Genomic DNA, 21,399 nt, shown 5'->3' on the forward strand with positions numbered 1-21,399 from the left:
TTAAAATTAACTTTACCCATTTCTTTGCATTTTTTGTTGTAGTGTTAGAAAATTTAAAATTTTGCATGTGGCTTTCATGATTTTGAACGGTGCTATTTTAGAGTGTTTTGGTGAAGAACGTGGCATCTGGAGATACATCTGGCCCACACCTGAAGCTCTATCACTAATTTGCTGTGTGATCTTGGGCTGATATTTAACATCCCTCAATCTCAGTCATATACTCTGAAGAATGAGAGCACAGTGTGCGGCGGGTAGCACCATACCGTCGCAAGCCGCTCTTGCCAGTACTGTTCATCATCGTGGGAGAAATGCACCTGAATTACGTTATTCAAGTAGGACTCAGTGACATTCCCTGAGATGCAAGTTCAGGAACTTGTCAGACATTTTTTTCTCCCTAATCAAGAATTCAGGTCAAACCAGACAACTGTACTAGAACCCTCTCTCCATGGTGCTCTGAGCAACTAATCAACAGACTCCCAGAATCACATCACTGAGCCAATCATTTTCTTTCCTACCAATAATCATGATGATCAAGGAGGGTGAGAAGGAAGAGTTGGGCCAGTATCTTGTACTTTATGATCCAGAATAAGCTTCCTCTTCTTCTTATCCTCCTACCACCTGAAGGATTTGCCAAACAAGTCCATCATGTTAAATGAGCCTGGAGAAGAATGGCAGGGGCTGCAACTGAGCGTACAAAATAACACTGCAGATGTACTTGATAAACACACTCATCAGGAAACCTCTTGCGTTTCACTACCAATTGCACTAAGTCAGGACTGCTTCTCTTTGCCTAAAGTAATGATACGAAACATTATCAGAGAGCTCCCATTGTCCTCTTACAGAATCTTGGAAATCAAGATTAAGATGATGAATTCTATTAATTTTTCTTCTGCTTTCATACTTGAGTTACTATTCTTATACATGAAGAAGGAATCCATTCTTTTCTTCTGCAGTACTCCCCAACTGTTCATTTAACTTGTGGCTGGGATAAGAATTGAACAGCCTTTGCCATAGCAAGTAATTAACAGTGTGGCTGGATATGCATGGCATTGTCTGTCTCCTGACGTCCAAAGCATTCATCTAGAGCAGTCAACGTGGAGCTGCTTCAAAGCAGCTCTCACTCATTGAAAGAAATGTAGCATAGGGAATTTGGAACTCCGTATTATAAGGAAGATGGCTTTGTAAACACCCATCTCTTTGCCTTTCCTGAAACCTAGTTTTCCCCTGACAATCCTGCTTCCCTCACAGGCTTCTCATGTGGTGGCTGTTTATTCATGCCCCTCCGCCACCCAGGCACCTCAGATGGAGGGCCTAGGGTTTCCCTCACGGCTCACTGTTGCTTCTTCCAGGTATTTTTTCCTCCCCCCCACTTCCTTGAGCTAAAAACAAAAAGCAAGCCAAAAACAACTGTCTCTTTTCTTAAAGCTCATATATTTCAGCTACTATATTATTATTATATTATTATGCTCTTCTCTCACTGATTTTTGTCATCTATGAACCTCTTCAGAAACTCTCTTCTTCCTTCCTTCCTTCCTTCCTTCCTTCCTTCCTTCCTTCCTTCCTTCCTTCCTTCCTTCCTTCCTTCTTCTCTCTCTTTCCTCCCCCCCCTTTTCCCCCCAGAGTCAATGGTCTTCCTTTTCTCCCAAACTGTGCCATCATCCTGGGTGATTTCAAGCTCCAGAGAGCACCATGCATCACCCAGGGCTCTCAGATCTTTGATTCTTCTTTTCTAGAGCCTACATTTTCTACTCTACATTAGCTAAAATCTGTAATTGCCCTTCTCTGTGCCTGAAGCCAATGAACTGCATACAGCTTGAGAAATAATGCTCAGGGGTGAATGATTTTGTAAATTTCATATTCAGCAACTTCAGGCCTTCAATGCTGCCTGGCTAACCTACCACAATTTCTCCAGTTACCTCATCCTTCCACTTCGTACAACAAGTTTCTCAGACTCTCTCCCCGGGCCTCGAACCTTAGACATCTTTACCTCCTCACTAGAAGATAGCTTTATATCTATGTAAACAGAAAATAAAAACATTCAGACTAGAACTCTCTCATCTTCCACCTACCAAACTCTAAGGCTACTTATATGTACCCATAATCTGTCCTTTGGGTAGAGTAGAGGGGCTGGCTCTATTCATGAAGGCCAATCACTTTCTTGAATTTGTTCCCATCATCCACTCTCTTAGGAAGTCGACTATATATCATACCCCCTCTCTCTCATATATCTCAACTTCTCCTTACCCTTTGGATTCTATTAGCTTCCAACCCTGTATAAATACCTGACGTTTAAAAACCAAACAAGCCACATCCCACTCCAATCATCTTTTTTGCTCTATCCTATCCCTTACTTGAATTCTGAGGAGACCTGTGTTTCTTGCTGTTCTCCATTACCTCTTCTTTCACTCACTTTCCAGCCAATTATATTCTAGCTCCTGCCTCATTAGCCCACCACACTGCCCATGCCAGGGTCCTCAGTGACTTAGGTAGGACTGCATCAAAATGAGAGTTTTTGACCTTTGTCTTATGTGATCTCTTAGTAGAATTTGAAAATGTTAATGAGACCCTCCATGAAACACTCTCAGCCATTTCTCTGTACTCAACTCTCCTGGTTTTCCACTTAACATCTCTCACCAAATTAACATTATTTCTTTAACAGGATTTAACAGCCCACTACCTTGCTGTTAAATGGTAGAATTCCTCAAGATCTGGCCAAGGACTTCTCTTTACTCCTTCTCCTTCCTACATGGTCTCATTCTAGTTCAGGGCATCAGTTATCACCTAGATACAAATTACCTGCAGATTCATATCTTCATCCCAGAATGCCACCTCTGAACTCTACAGGTTTATCCAATTCCAAATCCATGTCTTCATGTCTATGTCCCAAAACGACCTCAAACTTATTGTGGTTAAAACAAAACAAAGGATATGCCTCCAAAATAAATCTTCCACCATCGCACCATGATCCGTTTCCTATAAACCTAGGTGTTATCACTGACAATTTGCTTTAACTCTTTTCCTCTCTCATATCCATTGCCACCAAGTCCTATCACTTCCAGGCTTTATCTATAGTCCATTTGCTTCTTCCTATCTCTCCAGCCACCAATCCGGCCTCTTTCCATGCATCATGCTACATTTGTCTCCCGACTTTCTCTCTTCTTTGGACTTAACCACCTCTAGTCCAGTCTCTGAAATTTTCATTTTGCAATAGACAATTGATTGTACCACCTCCAGTTTTAAAACATTTCAATGGACTTTCATTGTTCTTAGTATAAAGGCCACAAAGTCTCATAAGACTCTCCTGACCTCTCTGATTAGATCAATTTCCCCTATTATATGGTCTTAATGGACATTTTTAGTCTATAATTATCTTATACTATTTAAGATATGTATATTTAGAAATTATTGCTAAAGCAAATGTATATATAAACTCCCTGGATTTTTTTTTTTTTAATCCTGCTGTTTTATCACTGAGTTATTTTCCCATTGAAAAGTAGAAGTGGGTGGAATAGGAGGTAGCTTTTGGGAACATATATGTCCCCTAAATCAGGCAGTCAAAATATTCAGAGCCCTTCTCTCCGTGAACTTTCAACTCTCAATCTCAATCCAGCATTTTCTCCTTTCTCCAAACCAGCAATGACGTGGCCAAATACTGTTTATAGGAAATATACCTCTTTTTGCAAAAGTTCTTTTCTTTACAAGTGTCGTAATGATTCTTATTCTAATCTCATGGGATAATAAGGAAAAAAAAAGATGATTCAGAGAGGAAAGTGAAATGGGGAGCTAAGATGTACTCTACAAATTGAAATCAACCAAATTATATGAAATGAAAGAACTTGCTTGAAATAGAAAAAAAAATGTTTTGGGGTATAGATCAGCTTTATATGTGGATAAAATTAAAGTTTACACTATGTTTTGCCTATCTGACTCAAGCTTGAAGTTTAAGCTCAAAATACATTTTTAGACATAGACTTTAACTATTAAACTAATAGAAAAATAAATAACTTCAGAATCAATATATCTGCAAATGCTCTCACTACTTATAAAGTAAGCTGTGTTTTCCCAGTATATTAGATTTAATTAGATAGGTTAAATCTAACCTTCAGATTTTAATTATATTAAGTAAAGTTTTACTAATTTTATTTAATATGTTATCACCAAGGGGCCCAGCTCCATATAATTATTTGGGAAGGCGAGCTCTGGTCTTTGTGGTGGTCCCTCTTCAAATTCATCCAGGCTTTTTGTATTAGCAGAATGTATTATCATTCTCAAACTCATTATTTAACCAGGAGGTCAAAATCTGTCTCAGAATTTAATGATGAATGTCATTCCTTGCATAATTTCATATAACTATATATATATATATATATATATATATATATATATATTTATAGTTATATATATTTGCCATCGTTACTTGGGTATATATTGTTTAAATCAAATTAATTTACCATAGAAACCCCAAAGCAGGTTGAATGACCTTTCCAGTCTTTATGTTTAAATTAAGGTTTTCAATCTTTTTAGCTATGTGTTGTCAGACAAGTTAAAGTTACTTAATGGCTTCAAGCCTCATTTTCCTTTTTTGTAAACTGGTGGATGATAATGCTGGCCTCTGGGAAGCCTTCCCTTTACCTTTCATCTAAACTGTCATGACGATCTACTGATCTTATTGCTCCATAACACCTAACACATTTCCATGATCTATGACTGCACATGTGTCTGATTGCTCCTTGTTCTAAGGTTTGTCTGAGGGCAGGTCTGTCCATTCTTACTTGTCCTTGAGTTTTTAATGGTTAATCAACTGTCCTAGAAAAAAAAACGTCTTGGTCTGACCAACAAATCATGGTTTGTATAAGTCATGATTCAACATATGGGCTTACAGCCAGACTGGCTGGGCTCAAATCTTTCCTCTCTGGCTCTGCTCTCGTGTGGCCAGGTCAAGTTAACCCACCTCGAAACTTCGTCAGCCATAAAATGAGAAGCACCCTTGTGAAGATTCCATCACTTACTGTGTGCAATGTCCTTGAGCAGCAACTAGTAAGCCCCCTGTTACTATTAGAACTATTCTTAGTACCAACTTTAAGACTGTGGCCAGGCCGGTTAGTATCTCTGAGCCTCACTTTACTCACCCGTAAATGGCGTGATTACCTACCTCATAGGGTTATTTTGAGACTTAAATAAAACATTCAAATGTCTTCAGTAAACTGTAAAGCACTATACAAGTTTAAGCCTTTACCCACTGCAGTTGACAACCAGGTGATGAGTGAATTATTTCTCATTAAACATTAAACAGATGATACATTAATACATTGAACTATTAATGGTGTGCACATTTTATGAAGCACCTTTGTAAGTCATGCTTCTAAGAATATCTTCTTTAAAAGAGGAAAAAAGTAGGCCAACCTGTACGACAAATTAGTAAGACCAAAGACATTTAAAATTTCATAAAATGCTCTTATTCATTTCTATTTTTCATAAATATAAAATGATTACTATGAAATTAACTAACATTGGGTACCTTCTGGCAGCTTATCTCTTAGTGCAATCTGGGTGGTACATTTTCCCTTACCACCCAGAGTAAAAACCCTGCTGTATAAAGTCAGGGAAGTTCCCTTCGTCACAACTTGCTTCTGGAAGAATGGTGGAGTTGCTAATTTTCTGACTCGCATTCTGCCCCCTAAATCTATCTATCCAAGTAGTAGAAGGTTGAAACATCACAAATTCCTGGTGAAGAACCGGCGGTGCCTTCAGGGCTATTTCACAAGAAATGTAGCCTTTCCCTGAGGGAGGTCCCTCGCTTCTCCACACAAGAATCACTCATGAAAGAATACAGAAGCAATCAGCCTCGGCTGTGTTACATTTACAAGAGACAGATTTGTTTCCGGTGGTGGTAAGTTGGGGGTCGGGATGAAGACTTCCTGATTACCTTGACCAGAAATGAGAAAGCATGGTGTCTGTTGATAAAAACAGCCCTTCAATCACCAAAATTTCGTATTACTGGAAAACAAACTGGAAGAATTTTTCTAAAGAGCTTTGACCTAAATGCAAGTTAGCAATCCAGCCCACAGCTCTGGTATCAATCCTGTTTTCTCTCCTCATTTCTCCCCTGGCATACTGAACAAAAAGCTACATTCCTTTCTAATTTCTTAACTTGCCAACTGCTGCAAGTGGCACAGCATGGCACACAGCTGCCTGTAATAATGGACTGTGCCACACCAAGACAGGATGGATGGCTTTATGTTATTATCCCTTTAAGAAGTCCAATGTATATAGATTATTTAGCATTTTTGCTTATTTTTTCTAACAGGAGATTTGCTTTTCATTTCCTATGGTTCTGATACATTTCCCAGTCAAGTACTTTCCTAGTTTTGTCTTTTGCTCTTTTCCCCAGAGTGACTAGAATATATCTCTGGGAATCTTTAATTCATTTCTCGAACACGATTTCCCCCCCACAGTCATTTGCTTTCTTTTTATGTTTCGAAATGGTCTCTACTCTTAGTTACCAAAGTTTTACCTCTTTTCCCAGACTCCCATTTCAAATATAGGAGGAGGATTACATAAATAAAACAAAGAGGAAAACTGAACAAGCTAAAGAAAAGCACTAAAAGATAGACTATATTCTACAATATTCTCGACTCATTCAGAAGTTGGAAAATGAACCAAAAATCTACCATCAAGGGACTAAAATGCCATTTCTCAATAATGTCTAACACATTCAATCAAGCCAATTGGGTAAGGAGTCACTAAAGACATTTTTTCTTAAGTCTCGAAAACTAATAACAAATACTACAAATTATACTATATACTATTTTCATCTTTTAATTGCTCTTTCCATGAATACATAGTTCATGTCTTTGAATGGATTAAATTTATACTCTGTATCTTTCCCGTTTCTTCTTTATTTGCAACTATTTTGCCTTTTCTAAATCTTCCTCATCCTCAAGACTCAGATTAAATATTAGCTCTTTCTAGATGTCTCCCAGACATCCAAGTTGGGCTGGAACTCTGGCAGTACTTACTGGCTCCATTATATTCACATGATCTATTTTTCTATCTGTTCTACCACCATCATGCAGGGCTTTCTCTCAGTCATCTTTTTATTCCGAGACCCAGCACTGGGCATGTTTGTTGGATGCCAGCTGAAATGTCTTCATGGATGGGGAGGAAATGGACAAATAATGAGGGCTAGTCTTTCTCTTGCTCCTGCGCTATCACATAGGCTGTCCTCTGCCTGAAATAGCATCTCCCCAACCCCACTCCCACAGACCAGCTAGGCTCTTGTCATTCTTTAAGCTTCAGTTTTAATGTCACTTTCGCCAGTCCCCTTCCCTGAGTTACATAACTGGGGTTGGGAGGTCCGCCTTTGGTCTCCCTTATCCCCTAAGCTTTGGTATCCTAAAACTCCATTTCAATGGTCTCTACTTGTCCAAGTTCCCCAATTAACTATGTTGTGTAAGAGCAGTAAGAAAGCATCATCTCTACTAAGTCCCTAAAATATTGTCTGGTACTAGGATGGGAGATATATATATATATATATATATATATATATATATATATATATATATATATCTCCATGGATGATTTAAACAAAAATGGATGATTATAATCTCACTTTCATATTAAATTTTGTTGGAATAAAAATTACACTAATATTCCATTCTCATTTTCCAGTTTTCTGAATGATATAAGAAGAGGGGACAAAAAAAGGAGATCTGATTTCTCAGTGAATTTATGTTAGTCATAATCTTTTGGAAATTCCACCATCTGGTTAAAATTCTCCAATTATTTCATCAAATAAATAAGAACAGGTTTTCTCTGGAAGAATGGATTTTAGTTAAGTCAAAAGTCACCAATTATTAGACTTTTTAAAATTTCAACCATGGCACTGCATTAAAAATTTCTTATTTATAGTTTCACTTTTTAATAGCTGATTTTTTTTTCTGTCATCTTCTTTAAATTTTCTGGAGCTTTGGATATTTCTGACTGTACACACTTTCTTGAAAAGTCTTTTGCCATGAACTTGCCCTGGCTTGGCTCTCCACTTAACTTTGTAATAAATCCTGCTGTGTACTCTACTAGCTCTTTTCTTCCTGAGACCTTTACTTTATAATCTTTGCTTCATATCTTCACCCCACTGTCTCAGTGATTCTGTCTCTTTCCATAAATACATTGCTGTTGTGTTAATGATTCTCAAATTTCTATCCATAATCCTAGTAATTTCTTTAAACCCACATCTCTAAATAGGTATTTCACTGATACCTCATGTAAAACATACACAAAATTGAACGCAGTCATTTCCTCCTGACTTTTCATCCTTTAAGATGAATGGCAGTATCATTCACTTTGTTACCCAAACTCAACTCTCAGAGTCATCTACGATACTTTTCCTCTGCCTTGATCCCTCAGTTGAAGTGGTTACCAATTCCTACTACACTACTGCTCTCGTCTGCCTCTGCATCCTATTTCTGTCATCACCATCTGATCTCAGAATATTGTTATTTCCCTAGAGTCAACCAACTACACAATGACATCCCAACAGTTTTCTCTATGTTGCTCCAATATCCTCCCAACATATGCCTTCAGGAGCCATCTTCCCTAAGAACTGCCCTAATTATATCACCAGATTGCTGCTAAATGTGAAGGTCCCAACAATCCATAAACTATGTAAAATGTCTCTGCTGGACCTTCAAATCTTTCATAGCAAGTTTCATCTAAACATGATCATGTGGGATACAAGAAATGAGAAAGCAAGGAGACAGCACAATCTCCAGCATGCAGTGGATATCCAATAAATATTTCCTAAAATGGAAAAAAAGGAAACGTAGGTGTTACATAGATGATACATGCCACTGTCCTGCACAAACACCTTTACTGAATTTCTACCATCTACTGGTATAGTTCTAAGCTCTGAGTGCAACTTGGCTCTTGCATACCTCTCTTACTTCTCTTGTTCAGGCCTTACAAGTTAACTTGCTTCCTTTACTAATGAGCCCTTGCATATAATCTTCTCACTCTGGTTTTTTGTACGTGTCCTATTTGTCTTTTAAGATTAAATGAGAAACCTCCTTGACCCATTTCATTATCAGTTAGCTTCTCTTAAGATAGAGTCTAACTCTATCATTAGCATAATATATTAGTATAATATCTGTCTGTTTCTCTGTGTCCCCCATTCTATGGTAGCTCTTTGGGGACAGAGTCCACATCTTCTTTTGTTCTCCATGATCAGCCACAACACTCATACTTATAGACTGCTGTGAACATATTTTTTTTCTTCTTTTGGCTACAACCAGCTAGCTATACTGATTATAAAATGTATCTGCTACAATCAACTAACTATATTCAACCAATCAACTACTTAATTGACTGGATTTAATTTTTCACTTCAGGCCCACTGGACTCTACACTGTGCTCCATCCAAAACAGAAAACTTGCATTTTCCAACTTTCATGTTTTTTCCAACGTCATCCTGAACTATAACTTTTGAAATGTCTCCTTTCCACACACATAAACAACAACAGTGTCATGTACCATTTTTGCTTATCTCATTTCCCAAAGTTTCCTTTGGCTTCATAATACTTTGTAAGACTTCCTCACCATTATAATAAGACTTGCCAAATATTAGAGTTATTAGAGTTTTTCAACTAGTCACCTTATTCTGTATACAATGACATAAACTCCTTTAGAGTAAGGACCACATTCTATTTGTCTATCTCAAGTTACATCATTCCTGAGACATAAAAAATACTCAGTGTTAAGTTAATGAGAATCTGTGTTATAACGATCACGAGAATGGGGTATAATAAAGCTTAACTAAAACTGAGAGCCTATGTGGAAGAAGCTTTTACTCCATATACAGCAATAGAATCTTTTATAACCTCTATAATACTGAGGTTGAATTTTCTCTTCTTGCTTACTTGCATTTCTATCTTTCAGCCCTAACCCTCCAATTGACTTACTTTATATTCTCATTCGCGGGTACTTCAGGCAATTGCACAGTAATCATGCCATCCAGGTTGGTCTTCCCGATGAAGGCAGGCTTGGTCCGCAGTACATCTGGGGCAGTCTTTGCTGTTACCCTGTGTTGCAGCCCACCAGCACTGTTTCCACGATTTGTCAGCACAAATGAATATGACTTCTCAGGCTTCAAGTTGACAATTAACTTCTGGGTAGCCCGGCCATCCACTTCTTCTACCATTTTCCCATCATCATAAAGAATCTAGAGGATACAATCAGTCAGAGAGATGTGGTTATCAGAGAGGCAATGTGTGCTTTCTAAACTAATGTGTGCTTGTTTATAGAATATACATGTCAAGTCATTTCTAATTTTGGGCCATTCGTAAGCCCGTAAGCGTTCATAACTTCTAGAGATTGAATGAATTTTTCTTTTGTTTTTAGTGCATAATTCTATAACGTTTCTAAGTCTACAAAAATAAAGAAATGTATGATATTTTCAATATTTGACCTATTGCTTGCATATAATCTTAATGGAAATTGTGCAGAAATGCTCTAGGTTTTCAATGTATTATCCACACCACCTTTTTTCTAAACATTTCTATTCCTGTTCCTAAGTACATTTTTGCCTTCAAAATGTTTCTCTATTCTTTATTTCATAGACTTGCACTTCTTGCTAACATCTCTCAATATCTCTCAATTGCAAATTTAAAACATACAAAGTTTTCAGGCCAATAAACAAATGTTTTAAATCCCAGGATACTGCATTTTCAAGATGTAGAAGCCATGTGAATTTCATTTTCTGGTGGAAAAACACAAGCACTAGCTTAGACATAAAAAGTCTTGGAACTACAAGGTGACTGACAAGTGATACCACCCCTAGGTTTCAGCTCCCGCCTCATCTTTCAAGTGGAAACCAAAAAGGAGAAAAGCAAGTGTGTGTGGCTGAATCAAAGTGGTGTGTATGCTTTTTAAGTAACTTACTCAGGTAAACTGCATGTCCCCCCACTGCTCGGTTTTACCCATGATATCTTACAAATTAGAAAACAACTTACTTTGAAAGGCATGGCAGAATTATAATTTTCTGGAATTTCCCAAGACAACAGCACTGAAGTCTTCATTACTGCTTTGACATGAAAATTTTTTGCAAACACTGCTGGAAAAGGAAAAACAGTGTATTTACACTACTCCTAAAAACATATGACCTGTCCTTTTCCACCATGGGCCATCGGGCTTAAGCTAGATGCCGTCTACTTTGATCAGAGAGAGAAGTGTGATTTGCCCAGCTGTTTATTCATTTTACTATCCCATTCTCATAAAGATCTCTTTTTTTTTTTTCTCTCCAATTCAGTCACCTATATTGTATTTTCCTTACCTGAGAACATTGGGGTGCTGTCAGCCAGACTTGCTTGGCATTCTATAACCAAAATCTAAGACATCCAAAATATATTAAGTTTTACATACTTTACCTTTTGGCTTTTGCTGAACCTATTAATATTAATGGTCCGATCAGTAATTTATAGCTTCAAAATACTGATTTCCAAAGACCGACATTCCTTTAAAGGAGGAAGGCCATAAGCAGACAAATCCTACCTTGATCCACAGGCAGTGTCCTGAACTGGACACTGGGACTATATGGCCCGGGCCCTTTGCTCGTGTGAGCACGTACTTTTACATCATATGTGGTATCTGGTTTTAAGCCACTGAGTGTCATAGTGGTATCAGCTGGAACAATAAGCTGCTCCATTGGAAGAAGAGGGATGTTGATATCCCTATACAGAAGAGTATACTTGGTGATGATGCCATTTCTCTCTGCCAGGACAGGTGGCTGCCAGGATAACTGGACGGAGGTTGAAGTGGTGCCTTCCGAGTGGAGGTTTTGAGGGAATCCAGTTGGGACTTCTTCTGGAACAGAAATCTCCTTCACTATCTCTTCCCCAAAGCCCACTTTGTTTCTGGCTGAGAGCCTGAAGATATATGATGCTCCTTTATGGATGTCTGTAGCTGTAAAGTGATCTTCTTTCTCAGAGAACTCAAGAGTAGTGAGTGGTTCCGTATCTTTCCTGCCAAATTTTAGACGATAGCCCTGAAGAGGTCCGAATGTGTCCACAGGGGGGTGCCATTGAATGAGAGCAGTATTCATTTGAGTGTGGTTAATCACAAGGCGGGGTTTTCCTGGAACTGGAGCACATGGGAAGGAGTGGTAAGACCAACCTACACTGACAGTCACATTTTAATCACCGCTGAACGGGAACACCACTCTATGGGAATTCCGTTACATTATTTATTAAAAAAAGACTTGGTCTATATACCTTTGTGGAAATATGCTTCTCCTCATACTTAACTATTAAGGTAGGCTGAGATACCAGAATTTGATAACAGACACAAATAGGCTTTGGAAATGTTAAGGGAATTAAAAAAAAATCTCTCATCAAACCTTCACACATATAAAGGTTCATGCCACAGAGAAATGAATCCAAGTGAAGATTAGCTAATTAGATACAGCTAATAAGAATAATAATTATAACATATTTAATTATTGGGTACATGCACTGTACCAGGCACTGTGCTAAGAGCGTTAGACATAGTATCTCATTTGATTTACATTTTTCACTCTTGACTACACACTCTGATTAATTATCTTCATTTTCTATAATAAGAAAATGACACCCAGAGAGATAGAAAACTGCATAGTCAGAAGTGTAATAAGTGAGAAAGCTGTAAGACAGTCTGAATCCATAGCCCAAACACTTAGCTATACTCTTATGTTGCTTATAAGTTTTTTTTTTTCTTAAGTAGTGCAAAATAATGTTGCTTTGAGTTATCATGGTTATAATTGCAGTTTTTGTCTATACTTTTTACCTGGGGATAAGCCATGACTAAGGAATGATTTTGACTAGTTGGTTGGCAGAAAATAAAACTAGAGCTTTTCTCATAAAGAGATTATAAGTCTGGATTCTCACACCTCCAACCTAGGCCCAGTATGAAGACAATATATGTGCAGACATCTAAAATATAAGCATGACCTTCCTCAATATCCAAATCTCCGTTGATTAAGAAAGTTCTGAAATGGAAACACCAAAATAATCCTGTCTGTGAATAAGATCTACAACTCTAAATAATTTTTTGAATAGTCACTAAAAAGTGATGGGCCAGTGTTCATGCTATGGAAATCAACAATGCCATTTCTTTCTGGGGGATTCACATCCCTTGGCTCCTCCTTGATAGCACCCCTATCTTAAAGGCAATAGGAGCTTGATGCTTTATGTAATACATGTCAGACGAATTAAGACACAATTATAAATATAGGTATAGGAAATACATGTTCTTCATTTCGGGATTTAATTTCAGGGGTTTACACTTAGTTGTCTACATTTCAATAGAGGCTTGGTTCCATAGCCAGTCAGCATGTATCTCCTACGCAGGGCATTAAATTAGCTTGATACAATGCTATTCTTAAATTTAAAAAAAAGAAAAAAAGGGGGGGGGAAGCCCAGAAGACTTTGCCTTAAAGGAGTTTTGCCATCTGTAATCCTGCTGCTTGAGGCAGTTCCAGGTGGCAGGATGTAAGTGAGGCAAATCTTATGACATTTAGACAAATTTGGCAGTGAGCATGGCACCCAGGAGGGTGCTCAACATCACAGCTGTTCTTTGCTTTATGCCTTTACATAGAGGTGTGTTCCTAAAAAGTTGTGTGAGAAGCGATTCGGGAGGAGTAAATCAAATCATAGTTTAAATGTTCCATGGGAGATTGTGATATAAAGGGATTGGAGGAGAATCCTTTTGTAATTATGTCTTAATTTATTGGTTTTACAATCTCAGGTCTTCCTTCATGCTGGTTTTTCCTAATGTAAGCCAATCAAAGTAACTCTAAAGAGCATTAAGAAACTTTGCTCTTCAGAGGAGCAATCTCATATTTTGTAGCCTTCTTACTTTTCTTCTCTTTTCTGTTCCCCATCTTTTATGTGATTTGGCCTCTTCAGAATCCCCACAGCAAGGAGTGAGGAGAAGAAAATGACAAAAACAAAACAAAACAAAACAAAACCCAAAACTGTAAGTCATCAATCCAGTTCAAGATGGCCGCTCTTCTGAAGGAGTTTGTTGCTGAGAGAGGTTGAAGCACATGAGTGACATCCCTGCCCACACAATCATCCCTCTGGACATTCACGGGACTTGCTCTTCCACGTCATTCATTTCTCAGCTCAAATAGCTTTCTTCTAACTCTTTCCAAACATCTCCTAGGGGCTATCCTATCCTTCATATCTACACACTTTTATTTTTCAATTTCTCACTTACTGACAGTTTATTATATACTCATTTGTCTACTTGTTAATTATCTGGTTCTACTCAGAAAATAAGTTTCAGGAGGGAAGAATATTTCTGTTTTGTTCATTGCTGTATCCCCAGTACTGGGAGTAGTGCCTGACATGTAGTGGGTGCTCACAAACATACTTGTTGAATGACTGACCGAATAATTTGGGCAAAGTATATCTTAATGTTTTTCTTCTGAACTGTGTATCAAAAAACACAAAAGTTGACCACAGTCCACTTTTTCTTTCTGATAGAATTCACCATACCATTTGGAAAATTAGTATTATTGTCACCTGGAAGATGCCCAAGGCACACATATGCACAGATATGGTTACCTGCCCCAGTGGTGGACACCAGTTTGGGCTTGCTGCGAGCACCATCTCCTTTGGTGGTGTAGGCTGTGACAGTGAGGGAGTAGGAAGTTTCAGGCTGTAGCCCAGAAATAATCATGTCCTAAAATGACACAATAGAATGACACTGATTTAAAACACCACAAACACTCCAGGGGGAAATCAAAGCATCTATCCTCATTCTATGCATGCTTAAATACTCCCCATAGCCATGCCAAGCACTGGAAGTTTCATGCCTGTTGTTCATGCTATGAATGCTATGTTTTCATGCTGGCATTAAAGTGGGGTCGTCAGCCATCGTAAGAGGTAATCCTAAGAAGTAGTCGTTAAAAACATGAAACCTAAGGCCAGAACTCCTGAATTCTTGAATTTAAACCTGCATCTCCTTATTTCCTAGTTTGGTGAACCAGGGCAGGGGAGTTAACTCCCTTTGTACCTCCATTTTCCATGTGAAATAATAGAAGGATTAAATGAGTTATATCAGGTAAACACAACTATGCCTGGCTCATGGTGAGCAAACCATAGACCAGCAGTTGTATTATGCCAGGAGCTCTCACTATGCATCCCCTATAGCCTGGCCCACAGACCAGTGATGGGTTGATGCCAATGTAGTCTATTTTATCACCATGCTAGTATTGTGCCAAATGGCTGATCTGTTGGACCTAGATATCTTGACAGCCAGAGAAGTTTCTTAGGACTTGAGCAACATATTGGTTAATTATATAGACTACGAACTAAAATCATTACACACTTAGGAGGAGAATTGTCTGGTGATTTGGAGTATGTCATAAAACCAAAGAACAATTTTTTTTTTTTTACCACATCATCATGGAATGTGCTCAATTAATTCTATTTAGAAAATGTTAAGTGTCACAAACTATTTATCAAAACTCTAGATTTCTCTTAATTAGGGCCCCAAACTGTGACGGTTACAAAACTTAGATCTGTTCTTCCAAACTGGAGATTATGTGATTCTTTACATACAGTAGTTATTAACTTGTTCTGTTATTTTCTTTAGAGTTTCTACACACACGCCCACATCCCCGCACACAAATACAGTTATAAAGATCCCTTTCAGATATTTGGCACAGCTATGTTTTCAATTTGAATATGGTTAGATTTAAGAAATAATACAATGTCATTGTCTTCCGCATCTGAAGACAATGCAAGTGAGAGTTCATGGAATGGACTAGATTGTGTGGAGGACAGAAGGATTTTTCTGTGCAAGGCTGTAAGGGGCACCATTGAACTCAGTTGTTGAATCTTATCCCAAATATGACAGCGTTTGACAATGTGCTTTTCTCAAAATAGTAGGAATATCATCGGAGTGGAAATTCAAGAATTTCAGATATTATCCTGAATAGCCATTGGAAACATGATTCTGCCAGATGAATGGGTTAAATTTGGGAGAGAGATTTTATTTTCAGGACCTTGGAATGGTTTCACTAACATTATAGAGGCTATAAAAGTCATCTGAATCACCCAAGAGTAGCATTCTAAATTACAGTACATATACTGGGTATTCCAGAAATTATGATGGGAAAATGACAACATTATTGTTTCCAAGGTCCCTCTCACATGCTACTGGATTTCTGTTGAAGGTAGGCAAGGCTGGGGAGGTGGGGAAGGAGGGCTTGGTTCTATCACCAAATCATGAGGCAGGAAATTTATACAGCCTTATATATGAGCCTTATATAAGTCTTTTTCATTTATATATAAGTCATTTCTCATTTATCAAATTGGGATTAACCACACATGCCCTTCCTCTTTCATAGGCTGTTACAGGATAACACATGTAATGAAATTTGAAATTGGTCAAACCCTCTGCGGTGGTATAACCTCTGCTGGACACACCTCTATCTGCTTGCATCACATCATCTCTTGGGTTACACCTTATTTCTTGGTTTCCATATCCTCTGTGAGGTAGTGTGGCTGATATCATGGCTACCATTCCTCATTCTTTGCCTTCTCCTACCATATTTCCATTCAACTTCCTGCCTATTAAAAATTGGCATTCCTGGACATTCTGAAATAGTTACTGGCCTGCTATGTTTCTCTCTAGTCCTAAAAAAACCACATTTCTAAACCTTAAAGAATTTTTTCTGTCTATATCTTAAACTCATTTCTAGCCCTGATTTCCCATCAGGGAAATCATGTACAGTGGCATGTACTTTGTAAATATATGCTGGACATTTCCCTTGACTATCAATTGTTCCCTCAAGTTCAGCTTGACTGAAGCTCAAATGTCATTTACAGGAGTAAATTCCCCTCCTTGCTTCTACACTTTAATGAATGGCATAGCATATTCCAAATTTATGAGTGGTCTTGATCTCCTTTTCTTCCTCAAATTGTTAGCAAGTTTTTGTCAATTGTTCCTTTAAAATATTGACCAAAACTGTCCCTTTTTCATTTCTGCTGCCTCAACGTCATTGAATTTTTATTATTTTATGACTATTTTAGTAAAAGAACTGTTTTTGTTTCCCTGTTTACTATCTTCTTTCTTTCTAATCTATCCACTATGTCTTTGGCTTTAAGCTGCAGGTAATGACCCAGTTAAGTAGGTCATGAAATCAATTTAGTCAGTCATGACCAGCATTTTAAAAAACAAATAGATATACTTTAATGCAAAATATTAAATTTTATATATGTTTAAAGTAAGGTATTATTTTGTAAGACCTTTATTTTAAACATATGAAAACATTGGTCATGACATATAATGCATTTCTTACTATGGAACACTGTCAAAGTTTTTAAAACACTGTCAATTCCATTAAAACTGATACTTTGCCCATCATATTTACCAATATTCCTAGTAAGAGCCCTGCATTTGGACAAAAAAATTTTTTTTTACTAAATGAAAGAATATCCTTACCAGCCTTTATCTTATTTCTATTTTTAATAATTTTCTATATCTCTCCAGTACTAAAGAGTTAAAAGCCAGCTCTTTAGCTTGATGTTTCAGGTTTTCCCAACATTATATTAAAAGTTATCTCTTAGCCATACTTAGCACTAATTTACTAACCCAACCCCTTCATTCATGTCGAATTAGCAAGCTCATGTCACTTGATTATATCACATTCTTGACCTGCCTCAATGACTACATCTCACATACTCTTTAAAAAATACATTCCTATCTCCAGCTCTCCAACACACACACACACACACACACACACACACACACACACACACACTTTTTCCACCTCTTCAACCCTTACTTATTTTTTAAGTTCTCAACAAAGTTTCAAGACCTCTTCTACCTCCTTGGTCCATGGCCTCTGAACTCACAGTTCTTACTGACGATGCCACTCATTTATTAATTAATTATGCATTGCTTCTGTTGTATTTTATGGAAGTTTCTGAACTTTACATCCTTCCCAGCCACCTACTGTAAGCCTGCCTGCTTCGAAGGCAGATGTTAGATCCTATGTCCTTCATGGAAACCTATACATAGTAATAAGCTCTCAATAAATAACATAATCTAGCCATTGGAATATTTTTAAAACTTCCTCCCTCAGTGAGATAGTTTCTGCCTCTTGGCATGACTCATTCAATTTAACTCAAATTTCTATGGGTACAACAGAGAATTGCCATTTCTTGATATAATTAGTACCAGATCTGCATGGTGTTATCCACTGAAAATGTAACCCTGGGGTAAGATTTATGAGTGGCCTATATCAAACAGCTTGATATCTCCCATCTGTGGTGCCTCCACTTAAAGCGTGCCTCCTCTAACTGTGTCACAAGGCAGAGTTAGTAGCAGCCATCAAAACAACATGAGCTCATGATATTTCTTATGAAATAGTAGCACCATGCCAATTTCAAAAAACCTAAATTAAAAGTATACCACATAGTGAAGATAATTTAAAAATAATTTGTTAGTTCATGCATCCAAGCAAACTGTGATGACATATCACAAATAAGTGAAAGAGGGGTAACACAAAAAACAAGCATTTATAATCTCTTTTTACAAAGCAGTCCAAAATTACTCACATGTTCAGTAGTATCATCAAATTCCCACTGATTGAGATTAAGAAGGTTGGGGAAGAGGAAAACAAAATAAAAAGAAATGAAGAGAAATTTGTAGCCTTATAAAGGCAATGTTGCCTAACTCCTTAGATTAAAACGAACAAACAAAACAAAACAAAACAAAACAAAAACAGTGTGTACAATACAATTCCAAAGAGTAGGTATGTTATGCTGCCAAACTCACCCCGAACTCAGAGGTCAAAAGTAAATATGCTTTGAATTGTTATTATTAAAATCAGCGAATGCATATTTTTAATGTGTGGTTCATTGGAATGAATCAATAAGGCATAACATACAGCTAGTGTTTCTAATCATATACTACTTTATGACATTTATTTTGACTTTTTCTTTATGTTATGCAATTAATTTATGTCACTAATTAGATTAACACCTTTCATAAAATATTGTAATCTTATAGCCCCAGGGACATCTGCAAGATGCAGTGGAATTTCAATGACTATTCAGCGAACACATGAGGTGGGCAAAAGAACAACAATCAAAAACATACACACAAGGAAAATCAGCAAATTAATAAAGAAAAGCCAAAATAGAAGAGAAGGGAAAAATTGTGTTGACATTTAAAGCATTTTGTATCATATAATTCCATTAACCACCATCCTCCACAAAACACTGACAGAACTATAGGTTTATAATGTAAAATTATCTAGGACCTGACGGAGGATATCAAAGCATCATAGCTATATCATTTTCTTTTTTTTTTTCTTTCTTTTTTTTTTTTTTAAAAGATTTTGTTTATTTATTTGACAGAGAGACAGACAGCCAGTGAGAGAGGGAACACAGGCAGGGGGAGCGGGAGAGGAAGAAGCAGGCTCCCAGTGGATGAGCCTGATGTGGGGCTTGATCCCAGGACTCTGGGATCATGCCCTGAGCCAAAGGCAGATGCTTAACGACTGAGCCACCCAGGCGCCCCGGCCATATCATTTTCTTTTTCATAAGTTCAGACTTACAAAAGAAAACATAGGCATTATGGTTTTATTAATTTTGTATTGTGAGTGCTGTTTCACAGACAGTATGGAATATTTAGAAAAAACAATACTCCTTTTCCAGAGTCTAAAGGACTATGAAATAACTAAAGGAATAAGTTTACAGAAGTAGACTGCAAAACCATGGAACTGGATTTGGAACTGATTAAGTGAATCACACATCCAGATACCTTTAGTTAAAATATTTCAAAACCAAAGGAAAAACAGCATTTTTGTGAGTTGATTATATTAAAACATTAGGGTCAATGTTTTCCTTACAGCCACAGGGACATGATTGCTCTCCTATTTGTACAGAGGCAATAATGAAAAATTTGGCAACCTGACATAATAGTTCTCAACTTGGCTCATAGCCCTCCTCACTTTGACACAAGGAAGGAACTTTTTACCAAAATAAATTTCAGATTTTCCAAACCCCCTCCTTTTCCATGCCCACCTATCAGTTAGCTAGACAAGCATAGTACTCCCCTATTCATAACATCCCATCACTACTGGACCCAGTACAGTGAAGCTATTCACAGGTTACATGTAATCCCCAGTAGAAGCTATTAATTGAAATCTTCCTCTTCTTTTCAGGTAACTATGTAGAATACAGGTGAATTTATTATGGTATTATCTTTGAAACACTTTAATGTACAAAAAAAAAGAAAGAAAGAAACATGTAATGCTCTACTTTAAACAACGGATTACAAAGCCAAGTAGTGACTGCATGGTTGAAAACTACCACCCCAGGATCAATAGAATTTCTCACACACTCAACGGCTCTTCATACTTTTCTTAACTTGGCTTAACATAGGGGATCCCATTTATTTCCTGGAAAACTCTAATTTTTTTATTGTCATTACCTTCATTTTTGGGGTGGAAATGAAATAATTACTTCTGAATACATGGTCTGATAAATAAGTACTAAATAAAATACTATCTGGGTAACTTTCCTCAAGTAAGAAAGTCTATTCTTCAACAGAATAAGTTACACATTTAGAAGATCAATTTAGTTTCAAGTAATTCTAGCACAGCTGCTTAGAATTCCTCTTGTTACTTTGATTAACATCAACTCGATTTTTTTGAAGTCAGAAAGGCAAACTCAGATATAAATGTAGATTTGAGTATCTGTATTTTAAGAAAACAATAACATGTTTTTAATTAGGTTTCAGTGTCATTTCATTACAACACACTTCTTCACATGCTGTCAATTCTGACTGAGAAGGTAAATACACATCATGTGTTTTAAAAACTAGAATTTTCATACAGGATTTTTTAAATGTCAATAAATGGGGGTCCATTTCAAGGGATAGACCAAAATAAAATAATAAATAAGTAAAAACACAGGTATGTAATTTCAAAGGCTTACCTGCGCATCAGCCAGCATGACATCCTTCAGCATGGGCTGGCCCTTGGGCTCACCATTTTCCATCCTCACATAATGCACCTGGTATCCTCTTATCTGGCCATGCTGTTTATTGGGCACAGGTGAGCGCCATGAGACTTTAACAGATGTTGAGTTGACAGCCTCTACCTCGACTTTGCGAGGAGGACCACTAGGAACTGGAACAACATCATTGGATAAAAGAAAATTATAGGCACTTGTCCCACCCAGTCAGAGAATTTTCTTTACTTAGGTTTAAAAAAAAAAATGGGCAGACCCACTATGTTTCCTTTGTGGAATACAAACATTTTCAAGCAATGAAAATGCTCAACCAATCTGCTCTACCTTTTAAGAAAAGATCAAAAAACATGACCAATGCCAAAAAAAAAAAAAA

General features: G+C 37.3%; 1 protein-coding gene across 1 annotated transcript in view; it reads right to left on the minus strand.

Annotated features, from left to right (window-relative positions):
• The window catches only part of PTPRD (protein tyrosine phosphatase receptor type D), a 301,900-nt gene that overhangs the window by 141,634 nt on the left and 138,867 nt on the right, over positions 1–21,399 (minus strand). The window contains exons 14-19 of the mRNA XM_040632317.1: positions 20,991–21,184; positions 18,603–18,629; positions 14,598–14,715; positions 11,545–12,132; positions 11,007–11,107; positions 9,957–10,216 (exon numbers count right to left, since the gene is read on the minus strand). Coding sequence (XP_040488251.1) covers positions 9,957–10,216; positions 11,007–11,107; positions 11,545–12,132; positions 14,598–14,715; positions 18,603–18,629; positions 20,991–21,184 — 1,288 coding nt within the window. The remainder of the gene's footprint in view (positions 1–9,956; positions 10,217–11,006; positions 11,108–11,544; positions 12,133–14,597; positions 14,716–18,602; positions 18,630–20,990; positions 21,185–21,399) is intronic.

This window comes from Ursus maritimus, unplaced genomic scaffold (assembly GCF_017311325.1).
Source record: "Ursus maritimus isolate PB19 unplaced genomic scaffold, ASM1731132v1 scaffold_17, whole genome shotgun sequence".
NCBI lineage: Eukaryota > Metazoa > Chordata > Mammalia > Carnivora > Ursidae > Ursus > Ursus maritimus.